The sequence below is a fragment of the Gopherus flavomarginatus genome, chromosome 1, assembly GCF_025201925.1.
Source record: "Gopherus flavomarginatus isolate rGopFla2 chromosome 1, rGopFla2.mat.asm, whole genome shotgun sequence".
NCBI classification, from domain to species: Eukaryota; Metazoa; Chordata; order Testudines; family Testudinidae; genus Gopherus; species Gopherus flavomarginatus.
Genome location: NC_066617.1, coordinates 59,138,789 through 59,157,994, shown reverse-complemented (window position 1 = coordinate 59,157,994; position 19,206 = coordinate 59,138,789). Strand labels below are relative to the sequence as shown.

General features: G+C 39.1%; 1 protein-coding gene across 3 annotated transcripts in view; it reads left to right on the top strand.

Annotated features, from left to right (window-relative positions):
* The window catches only part of ADAMTS20 (ADAM metallopeptidase with thrombospondin type 1 motif 20), a 182,089-nt gene that overhangs the window by 52,260 nt on the left and 110,623 nt on the right, over nt 1-19,206 (top strand). For all 3 annotated transcript variants that reach the window (XM_050936005.1, XM_050936004.1, XM_050936007.1), the window contains 5 exons: nt 145-185; nt 516-621; nt 2,477-2,623; nt 3,685-3,826; nt 5,531-5,635. In XM_050936005.1, coding sequence (XP_050791962.1) covers nt 145-185; nt 516-621; nt 2,477-2,623; nt 3,685-3,826; nt 5,531-5,635 — 541 coding nt within the window. The remainder of the gene's footprint in view (nt 1-144; nt 186-515; nt 622-2,476; nt 2,624-3,684; nt 3,827-5,530; nt 5,636-19,206) is intronic.

The window sequence follows — 19,206 nt, the reverse complement described above, 5'->3', positions numbered from 1 at the left end:
CATTGACTCCATTGAAGTCAATATAGTTACATCAATTTATACCAGCTCGGGATCTGGTCCTCTGTGTTTTTTATTGTTTGGAATACAAGTTTGGATTCTCTTTTGGATATTATAAAAGTTTCAAATAAAATCTTTTTCTTCAAGGGAAGATATCTGCAGAGCTAGAGAGAAGTGTGATACTCTAGGTAAGCTACTTTGTTAAATCAGTATAATATTTTTAAGAGAACTTAGAATTGTATTACAGATATGAGGAAATCATACTGTAAATGTAAAGTTTACAATGTGCATCTTAGAAAGTGAAACTTTATGATATTGTATCCTTGGTAATGTAACCTTAGCTTGATATATATTCTGGGAATGATTTTCTGGATCAAGATAGGTGCTTAATTTGTGTGCCTCCGGCTATATCCGTTAAACATCACTTTGAACATGTACCCCCAAAATATCCAATATAGTCAGTACTTCTACATAAATATTTTACTGTTAGGATTTTATATAAAAATTCATTTTTCCAGGTTTAGCAGAATTAGGTACAATGTGTGACCCACTGCGCAGCTGTTCCATAAGTGAAGAAAATGGATTAAGTGCTGCATTTACTATAGCACATGAACTTGGGCATGTGTAAGTATATATTTTCCAATGAAATAAATGTTTTGATTTCTTTTTTTTTTTAAATAACAAAAGCCCTTTACAGGACACACAAGCTAAAGCCCTTTACAGGACACAACATTCTCTCTGCCCCCTTGCATCTTGCCGCCTCTGCTGGCCCACAGGTAGGGGTAATAGTTTCATAGTTTAAGGCCAGAGGGGAGCATTAAACCATGTAGTGTGACTTCCTGTATGTTACTGGCCATTAAATTTCACCCAGTTACCCCTGTATTGAACCTAATACCTTGTGTTTGACTGAAGCACGTTTTCCAGAATAAAACTGTGGCTCTGTCACTCCCCATCCACCTGCTCACAGTGGGCGTGGGGAGCATTGGCTCCAAAAGCCCCTGTTCGTCCCTTGTGCCCAGAGCTGTGATTGGAACAGATCGAACACTACATTCAGGGAGCTTAGGATGGGTACCTCCTGCATCCATCCACCTCCCAGGGTAGCCCTATTACCCTAACTACAATCTAGTCTTAATAAATAACGTCAGTTTAAGTAAATATCAAGTTGCTAATATAACCATTTTAGAGCATCATAGGAATACACAACCAAATAGAAATATCTTATTAAAAATATGAGAGGAAGATAAGGACAACTAATGGTAAGTGCCATGCCTATCAATGAAGTAAAAGGCATATCATGCTCTGGGTCTGTGAGGCATGCCACAGTTTAGGTGATGATGGCATTTCACAGCCTAGAAGCCATATTGTGAACTGGATATGCCTTTCATGGTCACTTAGATGCATGCCACATGTAACAATGCTTCAACTCAAAGAGCAAAATATTGCAAATTGCTGGTTGCATAAATATAATAATGCTGGGCTTCATATAATTTGTGTATTTAGTAGTCACAATTAAGGTGTGTGTATGGGAGCATATAGTATGTGTATCCTATTTATTAATGTATACAGTATGCTGGATAAACTGTTTGTCTAAAACTACATGGTCCAAAGAGGCTGACATTTTCAGAGCCAAGTAGGGTGTTTAGCCACAAACGTATAGTGAAATTAATCCCCATAGCAGGGGTGCTGGAACAATTTGCATAGTAGGGGTGCTGAGAGCCATTGAACCAAACTGTAAACCCTGTATGTGATGGAAACCACTTCAAGCCAGGGGGTGCAGCGGCACCCTTAGTTCAAGCACTTATGCCAATTAGCCTTGAAAATCTCAGAGTGGTTCTTTCTCTGATAATGTAATACTAATCTCTATAACTAATTTTATCTACATGTATATTATACATAGTAAAAAAGAAAAGGTAGGAAGACTACGTTGGACTGAATATTCAGAATAATTCTCAGTGCAGATAAAAATAAATTAATAGACTCGTACTTGATTGTAAGTATAAGTGAAAGACTGGAAGTATAGATGGAAGATGAATTTATAGTGAAACCCCACTCATAAGAAGATTTTCACACACTTTTATGTTAAAACAAATAGAGCAATACAAGGTGTAAATTTTGGTGTGTTTTTAGTAAGACAGTTGGAGCCTTATTTGAATATTTAAAGGTAGAATTTGGTCATAATGTGAAAATATACACCTACATTTTTTTAAATATTCATTTTTTCCCCAACAGTTGTAAGAATTAAGCCCCCAGTCTGTAATATATTTTGTTATCTTTTTGGATGAAAGATGCTACAGAATCTATCTAAGGCATTTCTAGGGCATCTATCACCATATTAGCAGAGAGGCACAATTACAGATGACGCCCATTATACGTGAAAGGCATTTTAAAACTTAAGAATTGAACATTTGGTGATGTAATAAAGTAAACTTAAATGAAATTTTACTGAATTTTTTTTGGAGTGTGTTTGTTTGTCTTTTAGATTTAATATACCCCATGATGATAGTTTTAAGTGTAAAGAAGCTGGAATAAAATATCAGTACCATGTAATGGCCCCAACTCTAAATTATCACACAAGTCCATGGACCTGGTCAAAATGCAGTCAAAAATATATCACTGAGTTTCTTGAGTAAGTATCAATATAATGTAGTCTGTTTTCTCAATTGTTTCTTGAAACTATTTTAAAAAATTGCTTAAATATAACTGTATGCTATTTTAATAGTACTCTGTGTTCCTTTTTATTTGTATTATGCTATTTTGCCATGGAGTTGCTTTTCAGTTACTGAACAGTTTTTAATATTTTAATATTCATTCTTAGAAAAGTAGTCCTCTGTCCTTCAAAGACTGATGCAGGTGCTTACCTTTATTTACTGTGAGTAGTCTTGTGACTTCAACCAAGCTACTCACACTGTGTTAAGTGAAGGACATGCTTCAGTCTTTTCACGATCAGAGCCTGGGCAACACAATCAAGTACATCAATATATTTAACATGGTGTATCTAGATCAAAATGCACACCCTCTTCTTTTTATGAAAAGCTTCTTTTTAAAATGATAAATGCTGGTTATAATTAGTTTTTTCCTGAGACATGACCTTTTGATCTTTTCCTTTGCTATGACATTTTTTTCAATTCTCATTTTCTCAAAAATGCACAAAAGAGAGCATTGTTGATGAATTAATTGTAAGATAATCTTAAGCAGAATCAAAATGGGGTAATTTTCATCCATGCCTGTAATTTTCATTTTAGTACACAGAACTTGTAGATCAGCATCTAAAATATGAATTACTGTAAACAGTTTGCATGAAACAGTTGAACATAAATAGAAACCTCTATAATTTTATTTTATATTACAAAAACTGCATATTGTTGTGCTGCATAATTATAGTGGCGATTGTCCTAAAATCATAACAGTTGTCTATCTCTTATGGTTTATTTTTGAAGTTTTATGTTTGTTGTTGCACTGATGTGATATTTTAGAAAGGCAGTTGTAAAGCTAAATATATGTGGAAACCCACAGCTTACTTTGTTGGGAGTTATGCATATATAAACACTGTAAGATCTGCCCCCACAATCAATTAATTGGTGTTTTACATTTTGTAATATAATCACAAAGTGATCTTATCCCCAAAGTTATATATTTGTAAAAGTTCAATAAAACCAATTTATTTACATTTTATTAATTTTGTAACAGTACTGGTTATGGGGAATGCCTTCTCGACAAACCAAATGGAAGAATATATGATCTTTCATCACAGCTGCCTGGATCAATGTATGATGTCAACAAGCAGTGTGAACTTATGTTTGGTCCTGGGTCACAAGTATGCCCCTATCTGGTAAGTCACACAACACAGAAACCCATCTTTAACATTTATTTAACAATTTTTGAAAAATATTATTTGCAGTTTCTTCAAAATTGAAATGAAATCCCACAGACTCTTTATCCTTAAACAATTGGTTTTTTCCTTGAGCACGTGGAAGCGTTTAAAAAATCAGCATGGTAGAGGACAAGAAACTTCAGTGGAAAGCTTGGTAGTTCTAAGTGCTAGGAGAGTTTTATGTGGCGGTAAGGAGTAAGTGGAATACAGTGATTTAGATCTGTGCATTTATGCATGAGGTGGTTGTTGTAGGAAACTGAATTTATACAGATGTATTCTGACGTCAGTATTTTTCTCTTATTGTCTTACAAATGTATTCAATAATTATTTATTTTTACATGTTATCTATGCAATAACCTAGTCACTAGACAATTTTTAATTAATTTAAAAAGTGTTCTTAATTGTGAGTTTGGTAAGCATCATTTTTCATTAAATAATTCATATACATGCTGAAAGGAATGAGAAGGGGATCCTGTGCCTTATTTTATAAGTTATAACTCATGCCTGTTAGAGATACAGTGCTTAGAATAGCTTTCATGATAAGCTTAACCTACAGGTCAAGGTCAACAGTTTCTTAATAGCAGAACAGTGAACTGGAAACAAAGCTGTATACATCTTGATACAATAAAAATGGAATTTCAGTTGTTGGGTATCTGTGCAAACTTTAAAATGTCATTATGGATTCATTCAGTGCTAAGAATTAAAGGGCAAGCACTGCCAATGTGGCATAAAGGCTCTGTTTCCACCTGCAGAAGAAGACTTTATTAGCAGTACCGGGTGGAACTAATTAGATATGACAGTTAACATAGGATCAGATTTAGACAAACTTCAGTGGGAATATTTTTCGAGTAAATTGCTATATTTAATCTATAAAATTAAACACCTTATGACCATTTAATTTTTAGGCTTTCTCATTCATAAATGTATAGTGTGACTCATATACTCCCTTACTGTGAAAACCACTCAATATTTTTTTAACACTAAATGCCAAATGTGCAATAACTCCATTGTATTCAATGAGAAATTACACCAGAGGCTGAATTAGACTGAGGAGCCACAAATGTTGTTAAAGCCACTTTTTCCTGTTCATCCACTTGGGGACAACTAACCCTAGTTTGGTGACAATTGAGGATTGAGTCTGCAGTTTTGGCAAAACTATTACAGTACTGCATATTGCATCTGTGAAATCATATTGAATAAAGTTTTCAAAAGTGCTTTTGTGATTTTCAGTGGGATTTAGGCTCACTAAGGTACTTTTGAATATTGATCCATTGTTAATAAATTGGTACCACTATGTGGAAATAGTAGTTAATAGCTTTACATGGTGATTATATTCAGACCTTACGATATGTAGTAAATAACCTGAACCTCTAATTTTTTATAAAATACCAAGTTATGATGTGAAGTTAACTGATTTTTGCTAATCCAGTGAGTTCAATCAAAATATTCCATATTATTTGTTTTTCCTAATGCAGAATCTCCTCTCTTGTTTTATAAGGAGTAACATTTGTGAAAAATATTTTAATGATAGCCTTTAGAATTCTCCTATTTGCAAACATTAAAAGATGCATGTGGTAAGAGAAATGTAATTAATATGTAGGCCATTGAACAAAATGATGTTACAGGTGTAGCAAAGGAAATTAAATTTTGTTTTCTTATCAGAAACAATGCAAACGCTTATGGTGCACAAGTGCTGAAGGAATTCACAAGGGCTGTCGTACTCAGCATATGCCATTGGCTGATGGGACAGAATGTGGTCTTGGAATGGTAAGATTTAACCTCTGCTATTTCTCAATACTTACACATAGTAAAATCATGGAAAGAGTTGACAAGAAAGTCCAATATCCACTGTTTCTCTGCCTTGCAACTTCTGGAAACTGATTGTATGGGCGGCACCCACTTGACCTTAGATGCAAAGTTTGGCTAACTCATATAATGTTGTAACATAAATATTATCAGATTGCAATCTCAGGCCAGTACATACAAAGGTTTAGGGATAGCACATTGGTAACAACAGAGTGTTGGCCTTATGGGGAAGCTGTCATTTCCCTTTTCACTTCTGGGGTCCCAAAAGTTAGGATCCTTTTTGACCAGTTGTTTCCTAAGCAGTTAGTTCTCTACTGTGTTCCAGAAATGAATTTTCTAGGGTATAGGCTCCTCTGGGCTGATGTGGTGGTGTAATCTGCCAACCTAGACCCTGACCCTGCATAAGGAACTGCTAGTGTTGACCTATGTATCTGTGCAGAATCGCCTTCGATAGTAATCTGCTTGATATTAATCTGTGCTAGCAGTTCCCAGTGGGGCCCTAGTTTTATTACTTTTGATGTGCTTTCATAGATTCATAGAGTTTAAGGCCAGAAGGGACCATCGAATAATCTAGTCTGAGCTCCTGTATATCACAAGCTATTACATTTCATTTGTTCACCCAGAGTACAGTAACTTTGTATCTTTACAGATTTTCTGTTGTCGTGTTTTTGATACTACATATATAATAGTAAATTTGATAATATAATTTGTTGGATAACAAATTAGTAAGGAAGGTTACATCTCCTGAAAAATCATAATTTTCTTATATCTTGCAAAATTAGAAAGAAAAAGTTACTGTGGGGCTGCCAGTGGGACTTTGGCCTGATTGAACCTTCATGTATTCAATATTTAACCTATTTTTCTGAATTACTCATTAAATATGATGAGAGCTCATCACATTTGTATTAAACCTTGTGTGTAATCATTATTTTAAAGTTACTACAGTGAATATGTAGTGATATCAGAGTGCTTTTGCTATGTAACCTAACAAAACCCCTTTGTTATGTTATTACTGCAGTGAAACTAAATAATTTTCTCTAGTAATTGAGAAGATAATCACAGTATTTAGAGCATTGACTTTGAAAGAACCAAAAACTTGTGCAATGATTAATATGATAAAATGTGATTTGTCCCTATTTAAGGGCCTGCTTCTGTGCCCATGAAATTTGGTGAGAAATTTTCCATGGTCTTCAAAAGGGATAGGAGATGACACTAGTTATTAGCCTCTAACCAGTAAGACATGCTTAGTGTAATTGAGGCGCCATTCTCTTTGAGCCATAGTGTTGAATAAATCTATATTTTGCATTTTTGATTATGAATTATGTTGTAACATTTCTCCCTCTGTAGATAAAGATATAAATGGCTTTTTAAGGAGTTAATAATTTAGCTCTAAAAGCACTGTTTAGATTTAGCATGTTGTTTTTTTTGTTTTAACAAATTATGTATCTAATCAGCTAGGTTTAAAGTTAATAATACAGAATAAACTAAAGTGAGTGAATAGACAGTTTTTACTGAACTCCTGGGTTGCTGTAGGCAACCTTTTTTCTCCATGTTAGTTTTTTAGATTGCAAGATCTTTGGAGAAGAGGCTTTTTTATTTTTATGTTTGGTATTTACAGAGTTGAACACATGAATGGTATAACAAAAATAATAATAAATAATATTAATAGTAAATTCAGTCGTTACTGGTGGCATTTCCTATAATAGTAGTAGGTAAAATGCAGCATTGTTTGAGTCAGCATCTCAACAGAGAATAAAGAAAACCTTTATGTCAGGCTTTGAACTTCTCCTTGTCAGTGTTAATCACTTCATAAAATTCAACACTGGTTCATTTTCACTCTAAACTTCCTGCATAGTCCATTTAGTTCATCACAGTGCACTTTCTTCACCTAATAAATGTGAGGATATACAGGAAATAATTATTTTAGCAGGAGCAAAATAAACTTGTTGGACTTTCTGCCAGAGTGTCTGAAAATTTCTGCCCCCTCACTCCTTTTCTCCTTCTGCATTCTGAATGCTGATGTCTGGCAGTGGATCAGTTTTAGCAGCTCTACTGTCCCCCAGAGCCACTTGTCAGTACATTGATATTCACACTGTGTACCATCCCTTCCAGGTGGTTTTCGTGTTTGCTTTTTGGGCTTCACAAAAATCAATGGGAGGAGGAAGTATCTGCGGGTTCTAATCCTACCAGCGCAGACCCACAAGGGAGCAGAGAAGAATACATGTTTTAGAATCCCTGGCTTACTTAATGCTCCACAGAGACTTTACTATAGGAAAAACAATAAATAAAACTAGACTTACCAATGTGAATATTTGCTAGTTTGCAGGGGCATTTGCTATGGTGAATAGCTGAAATTTACAGCTCAGAGGAACAAATACTGTATTACTTGAAAACACTTCTAATGGCTGATTTGAGAGAAATAGTTAAATTGAACATACTGTGATAGACCCAGGCCAGTGGGGTGCAGGAGTCTGGTAGAGGGCAAATATACTGGTCACTGGATGAGTAGTTTTCTGTTCCCTGAGTGACCAGAGCAGGGTCTGCACTAGAGTAGTCAGGAACTTGCTAGAACCAATTAAGGCAGACAGGCTGATTAGGACACCTGCAGCCAATCAAGGCAGGCTAATCAGGGTTTTAAAAGGAGCTCTCGCCAGTCAGATGGGGAGGAGCCAGAGGAGAGGAAGTGTGTGTGAGGAGCTGGGAGCAAGAGGCACAAGAAGCTGAGAGTGAGAGGGTATGCTGTTGGAGGACTAAGGAGTACAAGCATTATCAGACACCAGGAGGAAGGTCCTGTGGTGAGGATAAAGAAGGTGTTTGGAGGAGGCCTTGGGGAAGTAGCCCAAGGAGGTATAGCTGTCACACAGCTGTTACAAGAGGCACTATAGACAGCTGCAAATCCATAGGGCCCTGGGCTGGAACCCGGAGTAGAGGGTGGGCCCGGGTTCCCCCCAAACCTCCCAACTCCTGATCAGACACAGGAGGAGTTGATCCAGACTGTGGGGGAGATCACTGAGGTGAGCAAATCTGCCAATAAGTGCAGGACCCACCAAGGTAGAGGAGGAACTTCGTCACAATACACATTTCTCAGGATTGCTTTTATAAGATTCTGAGAAAAAATATTATGCAGCATAATAATGGAAAATTTTATATAGCTGGTGCTTTCTCCTCCCTCCGTAATCAAAGTAAGTTACCATGGTAACAATGTGAAGTTAGAGCCAGATCACATGCTTACTCTGCAATAGCTTGCTCGCTGGTAAAGCTGAGCAAATAACTGATTTTTTTGGATCACTGTCAGTTCTGAAAAAAGTGGGGCAAAATTGTTTCAAATAGAACCAAATCCAAAAAAGAATCGATCCAAAACAGATTTTTGTGGGTGGTTGGGGAAGAAGTAGCCTTCCTTACAACTTATATCCCGGATTGATGTGGGAGACTCATGTTCAGTTCCCCCCATCTGTATGATGTGGAAAAGGGATTTCAGTTTGGGTCTCCCACATTGCAGAAGAGTGCCTTACCCAATGGGCTGTGGAATGGGCAAGTTTCTCTCGATGTCTCCTTCTGGCGCTGTTCTACCGTGTCATTAGAGCAGGCACTTGAATTTGTGTCTCCTCAGCCTAGGTGAATACTCTTAACTACCAGGCAATAGTCACTTATACTGTTTCTCTGGCTCACTGACTAGTCATTGTTGCTATGAATGACTATGAATTGCCACTGGAAATGTAATTTCACTATAATTGCCTTATTGCTATAAGGAGGTTTAAAGGGAAATAGAAGTTGTTTAAATAATTCCTTACAGTGTCTATATTGGGGTAGGCAACCTATGGCATGTGTGCTGAAGGCGGCACGCGAGCTGATTTTCAGTGGCACTCACACTGCCTGGGTCCTGGCCACCGGTCTGGGGAGCTCTGCATTTTAATTTAATTTTAAAAGAAGCTCTTTAAACATTTATCAGAGGGGTAACCGTGTTAGTCTGGATCTGTAAAAGCAGCAAAGAGTCCTGTGGCACCTTATAGACAAACAGACGTTTTGCATCCGATGAAGTGGGTATTCACCCATGAAAGCTTATGCTCCAAAACGTCTGTTAGTCTATAAGGTGCCACAGGACTCTTTGCTGCTTTTAAACATTTAAAAACCTTATTTACTTTACATGCAACAATAGTTTAGTTATATATTATAGAAAGAGACCACCTAAAAACATTAAAATGTATTATTGGCATGCAAAACCTTAAATTAGAGTGAATAAATGAAGACTTGGCATGCCACTTCTGAAAGGTTGCCGACCCCTGGTCTGATATCTACACTACAAAGCATAGGCATAGGAAGTAAGGCTGCAGAGGGTGCTGCAGCACCCCCAGGGTTTATGTGGGGGTCCTGGCTCCCAGTTGCACACCCGGGGTCCCAGCTGATGGCCCCCATGCTTGGGGTTCTGTTCCCGGCCCCAAACGCGGAGTCCCAGTTGCCAGCCCCGCTCTCGGCTGAACTTGTGGGATCCCAGCTGCTGGCCTAGGCAGGAATATAAAAATATTGCTCAAGCATGCAGGGGTGTAATCAGGAAGGCTAAGGCACAATTGGAGTTGCAGCTAGCAAGGGATGTGAAGGGTAACGAGAAGAGTTTCTACAGGTATGTTAGCAACAAAAAGAAGGTCAGGGAAAGTGTGGGACCTTTACTGAATAGAGGAGGCAACATAGTGACAGATGATGTGGAAAAAGCTGAAGTACTCAATGTTTTTTTTTGCCTTGGTCTTCACAGACAAGGTCAGCTCCCAGACTGCTGCACTGGGCAACACAGTATGGGGAGAAGGTGAGCAGCCCTCCATGGTGAAAGAACAGGTTAAGGACTATTTAGAAAAGCTGGACATGGATCTGGATCTAATGCATCCAAGGGTCCTGAGGGAGCTGGTGGATGTGATTGCAGAACCATTGACCTTTATCTTTGAAAATTCGTGGCGATGGAGGGAAGTCCTGGATGATTGGAAAAAGGCAAATATAGTGCCCATATTTAAAAAAGGGAAGAAAGAGAACCTGGGGAACTACAGCCTCACTTCAGGTCAGCCTCACTTCAATCCATGGCAAAATCATGGAGCAGGTCCTCAAGGAATCCATTTTGAAGCATTTGGAGGAGAGGAAGGTGATCAGAAACAGTCAACATGCATTCACCAAGGGCAAGTCATGCCTGACCAACCTGATTGCCCTCTAAGATGAGATAACTGGTTCTGTGGATATGGGGAAAGTGGTGGATATGATATATCTTGACTTTAGCAAAGCTTTTGGTACGGTCTCCCACTGTATTCTTACCAGCAAGTTAAAGAAGTATGGATTGGATGAATGGACTATAAAGTGGATAGATAGCTGGCTAGATTGTTGTACTCAACAGGTAGTGATCAACGGCTCCATGTGTAGTTGGCTACTGGCCCCATGCCTGCCCCCAGCCGTGGCCCTGGCCTCAGCCCCCTTACCCCGTCCATGTCCCCCCCTTACTGGAGACACAGCTCTGGGGGCGGAATGGGGGGCACAAGGTAAAAAGTTTGGGGATAGTTTTGCTGGCTTTCAGCACCGCCTCCATAAAAAGCGTTTCAGTGACACTGCTACAAAGTTAAGCTGACTTAAGTTACACTGATGTACAGCCACTGCTGTAATGACACCACTCTTGCACGTCCACACTATGCTCCTTGTGTTGGCAGAACGCATCTACAGGAGCAGCTCTTGCATCAGCACAGAGAGCAGTGCACTGTGCGTAGCTATCCCACTGTGCATCTGGCCTTCTGGGTGTTTTGGGAAGGGTTTACTATGCCTCATGGAGGCAGGTTCAGCATCACATGATGCAAGTTTCTCAATCTCATCATTCCATGAGCATTCTGTTAGGTTTCCAGATACTTTTCAGCTGCTCTGGTAAGCTTGTGAGCCAGCCATCTCTGTCAGAAAGCACAGATCCTGCACTGCTCTTCAGTGTTGTGCTGTGCGTTATGAACACAAGGCTATAAGAAGAACTCAACAGAGAGGCTATTCAGTGGAGGGAAGCCTTGAAGGAGCATTTTAACAAGGAGCCACAGTAATATGTGTTGCTATAGTGTGCTGAGCCTGGCATTGTTTGTTTGCACCATGCTATGAACCTTGAAATGATTGCTGTGTGTGCCCGACTGTAACAATGCACATGCACCTATTGTTGGTGAATGTTAATAACAGTCACCCTATGATGGAGAATAATGAAGATAAATTCAGTTTCCATAAGTAGATTTTTATTCCACAACAATGCAAACATACCTACATAATGCTGAGGTAACCTTCATACATGCAGGGGAAAGTATCTTTAAAGGGGAAGGAACAGGGAATTCATAAGCACATACACCAACAAATCTCTCACAGCTGGGTGTACGTACGGCTGTCATTGTGTTTAATCTCCTGCGGAATGGAGTGCCTTGGGTACTGCAGCAGCCCCGGAAGATACATGGAATGGGGATGGGGAAAGTGTAAGGCGGTCCTGGAATGCTTTTACTTTTCTAATTATGCTTTGTATGATTAGAGGTTTCAGCCACAATTAAAACAAACCTCAAACATATGGACTTGTTTCAGATGGAGATTATTTATATTTTTATCTAATGATTTGTTGTAGTGTGTTGTAACTCACATGCACCACACCACAGTATCAAGTGTACAGAGGAACTCCCTTGTGATTCTCTCCCTCTGCCTCCCTACAGTGATTTCTCTTTAGATCATGAGTTGTGCACCTGTGAAAAGAGGAAAGGATTTGATCCCCTTTGCCTATGATTTTTCTGCAGCTACTAGCTCTTATGAATTCTGTTGTAAATACATTTCAGTACTACCACTTCTATACAGAATTGAGGCAATAAATTCAAAAGAGCATATCAGAGCAAAAATATGGGGAGATGCATGTCTACAGATGCAGCTGAAAGACAGGGATTCCTGTAATTGGAAGCACTAGTCCATTTTTTCCCCCTGAAAACTGCTTTTGGGACATCTCTCTCCTTCCTTTAACAGAGGTGTCATAAACAGATAGCTAAGGGTTAATGTTCTTTTACCTGTAAAGGGGTAACAAAGGAAACCAAACACCTGACCAGAGGACCAATCAGGAAACAAGACTTTTTCAAATCTGGGTGGAGGGAAGTTTTGGGTGTGAGTTCTTTGTTCTTTGTCTTGGGTCTGTGCCCTTTCGGCTCTGAGAGTGATCTTTCTATCTCCTGGCTTTCTAATCTTCTGTTTACAAGTTGTAAGTACAAGGATAGTAAGACAATAGGTTTATATTGGTTTTTTTTGTATTTACATGTATGTAGTTGCTGGAATGTGTTAAATTGTATTCTTTTGGAATAAGGCTGTTTATTCACTTTTGTTCTTAAGCAATTGACCCTGTATATTGTCACCTTATTACAGAGACTATTTTTAATGTCTTTTTCTTTCTTTTTTTTTTTATATAAAGCTTTCTTTTTAAGACCTGTTGGAGTTTTTCTTTAGAGGGGACTCCAGGGAATTGAGTCTGCAGCTCACCAGGGAATTGGTGGAAGGAAAAAGTCAAGGGGAAAATCTGTGTGTTAGATTTACTAAGCCTGACTCTGCATACCCTCTGGGTGAGGGGGAGAGATTAGATCTCTCGGTACTTGTGTTTCCAGGACTGGAAGCAGGGAATCTCCTAGGGTCGTCCAGGGAGGGGAGCCTGGGAGGAAGTAACAAGGAAACAAGGAGAGGGGGTTATTTCCCTTTGTTGTAAGACTCAAGGCATCTGAGTCTGGGGGTCCCCCAGGGAAGATTTTGGGGAGACCACAGTGAGCTAGGCACTGTATAATTCCTAGCTGGTGGCAGCGATACCAGGTCCAAGCTGGTAACTAAGCTTGGAGGTTTTCATGCTAACACCCATATTTTGGACGTTAAGGTCCAGATCTGGGAAGAAATGTTATGACAAGAGGTGAGAGTAAAAAGTATACCACTGTGCATCTGTGATCACTGTGGAGGTAGAGACCCAAATTATATTGCCCAGATAATAGAAGTTCGTTCCAATTCTGAGTATGTGCAATGTAATGGAAATACAGTATTGGTCCATATGTCGCTGACTGAGTTTTAATAATACTATACAGAGCCATGTAACACTGCAATTTATTTTAACTTAACGTGTTTACTAAAGTAAAGATGGCTTGAAAACTGGGATTTATTTTAACACAAAAACTTTCCTAAGAGAAGTAAATCTCTTTTCTTTAATGAATAATCTATGGTAGGTGTTAAAAAAATTGTACCAATTTCCCATCCTCCATCAGTAATTTAACTGTTTACATCTATATAAAAAAGTGAATGGCAGTGGTATCTGTTTTTACTTATCCAGGGAAAGATTTAATTCTGTTTCTTTTCATTCTTCTTTAAAACTGTGCCCTCCTTTCCCACAGCCTGAGGCTAAGCACCCTGATCCCCACCCTGATTGCTCCCTTCCCCAGTCCTCCACCCATATTCCACCATCCTGACTCCACCCTCCACCTTCCCCCACAGCCCCCATCCTGACTGCTTCTCCTACACATATACCACCACCATCCCTGGCTCCAGCTCCCACTTTCCCCCACAGCCTCCAGCCTGACAGCTGCCCTGTCCAGCCCCAACACATATACCACCACTCTGACCCCAGCTCCCTCCTTGTAGAAGCGATATATCCTCCCTTGCCTTCTTCTATGCCTCCCTCAGCTCTTTGATTTTTTACACAGCACTACTGCATGTCCCTATCATAGCCCTTCTCCTCCATGCCCCAAGCAAGTTCCTGCAGCTGGAGCAGAGCTGTGCCTGCACAGCCTCCTCTCCCCACAGAGCCAGGAGATCCACCACCTCTCCTGTACTCCAGGCAGGAGTGCGTTTGCTGCGTGGACTGGCATGCTCAGCTAGGCAAATGCTATGTGAGCTCTCCATGCTGAGCAAACAGGAAGAGCAATTTCAAAACTTCTGGGGGCTCTAAAAGGGGAGGGGTGCATGCCTGTGTAACTGGCTGTAGGACAGCAGAGTTCAAACTGGTGACCAGAGTGGTCACAGTGCACATTGTGGGGCAACTTCTGGAGGCCTCTTAGGGCGATATAATCAATGCAGTGTTTACACTGGCACTGTATCACTCTAACTGTGTCGCCCTAAGTGCTACACCTTCTGACGAGGTGGTTTTATTATCTCAGTGTAGCAAGAGAGTTAAACTGGTGGGAGGAGCACTGTAGTGTGTACACTTCCATAGTTAAGTCGACGTAAGCTGCCTTATGTCGATTTAACTTTGTAGTGTAGACAAGCCCAGCATGTTTAACTGGATACAGGATAATGGAGCTGTTACAAAATCCATTCTACAGTTCTTCTGAGTATTGACAAGTCCTTAGAAGTTGCACTGGTTTAGCTTAAATCCAAAAGTGAATTAGTTAAACCAATGAAAACCTCTGTGTGGACACTCATAAATCAGGTTTAAACTGATATAAATCTTTTAGCTTACCCAAGCACAAGCTAAACCAATGAAAGTCAGGCTTACACTAGCCAAAGAGTATCCACATGCAAAATTGTACTGGTTTAAATTCTACCTTTAGTTAACCTAGTGCTCGTTTTTGTGTGGACCAGGCCTAAATGAATTTGCATCTTGACCTGATTTCAGAGCTATGCCAAATTAGCTTTACATGAATTGAAATGTAGGTTCCTGCATTTGTTTTTATTTCTTTAAATTTTGTGTACTAAAAAAATTGTTAAATAGTATCTATCAGAAAGCAACAGTGTTATGCAGACTTTAAAAGTATGAAAAATACAGGCAAGGTTTGATTTCATTTTACAACTGGTCAGAATTTTCTGTTGAAATGTTTCTTCGTTGAAAAATATGCTTTCCTCAAAATCAAAATTTTCTTTGAGAAAATTTCAGTTTGCTAAGTTTTTTTTTTTTCAATTTTCTGTTGGGAATCTAAACAAAGTATTTTACTGTTGTTGTGAATCAAAACATTTTAGTTGGTTGAACTAAATCAATATAGTCTGATAAAAGAGCCTGCCCATGGATGAGAATGAAAGTATGAGGTGCCCAAACCACAGTTTCAGTGAAGCATAGTGGCAGCTCAGGTATGTGCATTTTAATATTAAACCGAGCCTAAGCAAAACCTTTTGATTCAGGGATGTCTAAATGTTTTGTTGAGATCAAATATGTAAAAACAAAAAGTTTCAACCCAAAATGTATGGAACTTTCCATTCTGCAGTAATTTAGATATTTCTACATTTTGTTTCAATTTGTGATGAAAACAAATTTTGAAATATTGGCATTTACAATGAGATATATATTCCATTTTTGAACAGGTCTACTTAATTTTTAATTAGTTTGGATGTTCCTAAGTGGTGGTGGGCTGTGGGGGAAGGTGTGTGATATGCCAAGTAGCAAAATGTGGTGATGACAGCATGCATATATATATATATATATATATATATATATATATATATATATATATATATATATATATATATATATATATATATATATATATATATACATATATAAAAATAAAATTTTAGAAAGTTGTATCTGTTATTGATTAAACTTACTGCAACATTACAATGTTATTTGGTTGGTGCCTTTGTTTGGTGCCAAAGTTCTTTCAGAACTTTGAGTTCAAACTTCTGAAAACTCAGAAATGAAGAGTTAAGGTACATGCCACTTCCACAATGGAACCTTAACTCTGTCTCTTGGAGCTGGCAATAGAAACTGGAAATGGTTCAGTAAGGGTGGTGGGGAAGGACTAAGAGAATGTGCTGCTGTTTGTGTTTTGTTCCACAGATTTGAATTCCAGCAATCACTCCAACTGCCTTTGTTGCATTAGGTTTAGCTGCACTGAATGCTGGAGAGATTAGTCAGAGCAGGTTGGCATACTTGTTACTGTGATATAATAAGAAGCGGATGTGTACTTCGAAGGATCAAATATACCTCATTTCAGTAGGCTGTGTCAGTAGCAATGCATAGTGGTCTTTTTATGGCAGTTGTCAGCAGTGTGCTGGTATACAAGACAGTGGTCTCTGGGACGTAGTGTCTCAGAAGAAATTCTTAGAGTAAAGGTGAAGGGGAGGTAATGTGTAGCAAGTCTGAGGTGGTTTGTGCGGAGTAGGGGCATTGCGTAAGTGTAGGCCAGGTATAGGTAGCAGCTGTTTGCTATGCCTGACCTAAACCTTAGTTTTGCCTTAGCAAAGAGAAGATGTGTGACACCGTCATACAGTGCTTGTGTGCTCTGTAGCACCTATAAGGGTAAAATGCTAGTATGTGTGTGTTAGCTGTGTGTTGCATCATGACTCAAAGAGGGCAGAATTAAGATTGCATTGTCGACGTGGCGTTATTGTAGGTCTTCATTTCTTGGTCTTCAGAGATTTGAATGTAACAACTTGATATTCTAGAAGAGCACACGTTACCACCAATCCCTGTGTCACAGACCCAGTTCAGTGCCCCCTGTTGGTCATTCACCAGACCGCTGTGAGGACATCCAAACTTTGAATCCTGGGTGTTTGAAGCCCCTGGAGGTGGAGTCCTAATGAAGTCCTGGCAATGCAGTTGTCTTGGGGCCTCTAGGCACACACTCATCAAGGAAGACCCTGTGTCTAGCAGCCTCATCTTGAGAGCTGTGACCATCTGACCTACTGCCAAGTCCCTAGTACCAATACTTACCATTCAGGGTCCCCCCACGCTCTCCCAGAACTCCAGCTGTGTGAGTGTTCTGGGTCCACAACTTAACTCTTCAAGGGCATGTGATAGGTATAACACACAACATACAGACAGTTTGAACAAGATTCTAATATTGCTCTTAGTGAATCATATGAGAGATACACAGACCTATATAAAAAAATAAATAAATAAACCCTATGTGCAGTTCCCTGCCTCAGTTTTCCCACCAGTCCAGAGCATTCTTTGGACTGGGGTCAGAGTCATCTGGGGTATCCAGGATCCTTGTGATGTATCACATAGCTTGTGTTCTGAAACATGGATCCTTCTCTCCCCACTAGCCTTCTCTGACTTTGGCTGGTCAAGCTACTTTCTCACTCCTACTCAAAAGCTTCCTATTTCACTCTGAGTGTCTCCCTGCCAGACACACCCAGCCTCTTGTTTTCAAAAGGTTAGCATCAACACCTTGACTTCTTTGTCCTGTGTTTGGGAATTTTCCACTCTCCAACCGCCAGATCCCTGAAGGGAGTTTGGGAAACTGGGTCTTCTGGGCTTAAACTTAACCCATTGTTTAGTCAAACAACAGTCATGAAGGTTAAGATCCCTCCGTTGTCTCTATTCTGGTGTATGTATGTGTAGGATTATAAACTACCTAGCACAGTTCTCTTGGTGTGTGTGTGTGTGTGTGTGTATATGTATGTATATATATATATATGTATATAAATAAAATAATGTAAATCAACACATGGATTTTTTGAAAGAAAAAGCAAACTTTTTAAATAATTGAAGAAAGCCCAAAGGAACATCTGGAATGTGTTTGGTGCATCAGTTTTCTACTGTGACTTCATCTTGTTGCTTCTGTAGGAATGCAGCAGAACAATAGCTGATACAACTTCATTGAAGAAACTATTACAATCCCAGATGTGAACATGTGCTTACCACTTTTTAAGGGGAGAAACAATCCCGATGTAGACATAGGATTTCTATGTGCAACTTTTCAGAAATTTCCTTGAAGTTATTGTCACTCTTGTTGTTTTCTTTTCTTTTTTTATTTTTGGCTTAGCTATGCTGTCAGATATCCGTAACAGTTGTACAGTAAAAATCTCATACTTGAATAAAGTACTATTTTTTTGTGAAATAGGAACTAGAATTTTCAATCCACTGTATTCATATTTGATATCCTGTCATCCTGTTGACAAATTCTGGACATATAGGAGCTATGGTTCTTCATATTCACATTTTAGAACTCTCACAGTATCATCACGTTTTCATAGCTATTAATTTGGAGGTGCTAGAAGACTGGGCTAAAAAGGTGAAATTGGACCCAAGAGACATCTGATATAAAATGAATATTTGTACCCTATAATAGACACCACAGCAAGAAAATGATATGCACAGTACAGCTATCTATGGAATAAATATGCTGTGGTGTCCTGCCACACTGAGAAACAGAAAGCCATTAATGAATGAGTTCTGATGAAAATGGCAACCTTTTTAGAAGGGCCATGCATTGAACAGTGTCAAGGGGGCATTTTCCACCATCCTTGCTAGTAAAAGTTATGCGGACTTACTTTTTTACCACTGAGGGATATGAGTAGCTGGAATAGAACAGGCTATGGCACTCTAGTGTCTTTTGTGGTTGTTCCATTTGTTACAATGATTATGTCAATACCGAGGTGAACTGTGAGGATGATGCAGAGGGAAGGAATATTCAGGAGCCAGTTTTTCAATAGCTATCATCATCATAATGTCCTTCTAGGCCATTGACATAGAATCATACCCTTTAAGGTCAAAGGGACCAGTATGATCATCTAGTCTGACCTCCTTCACAATGCAGGCTACAGAATTGCACCCACCCACTCCTGTATCAAACCTGTGTCTGAGCCATTGAAGTCCTCAAGTC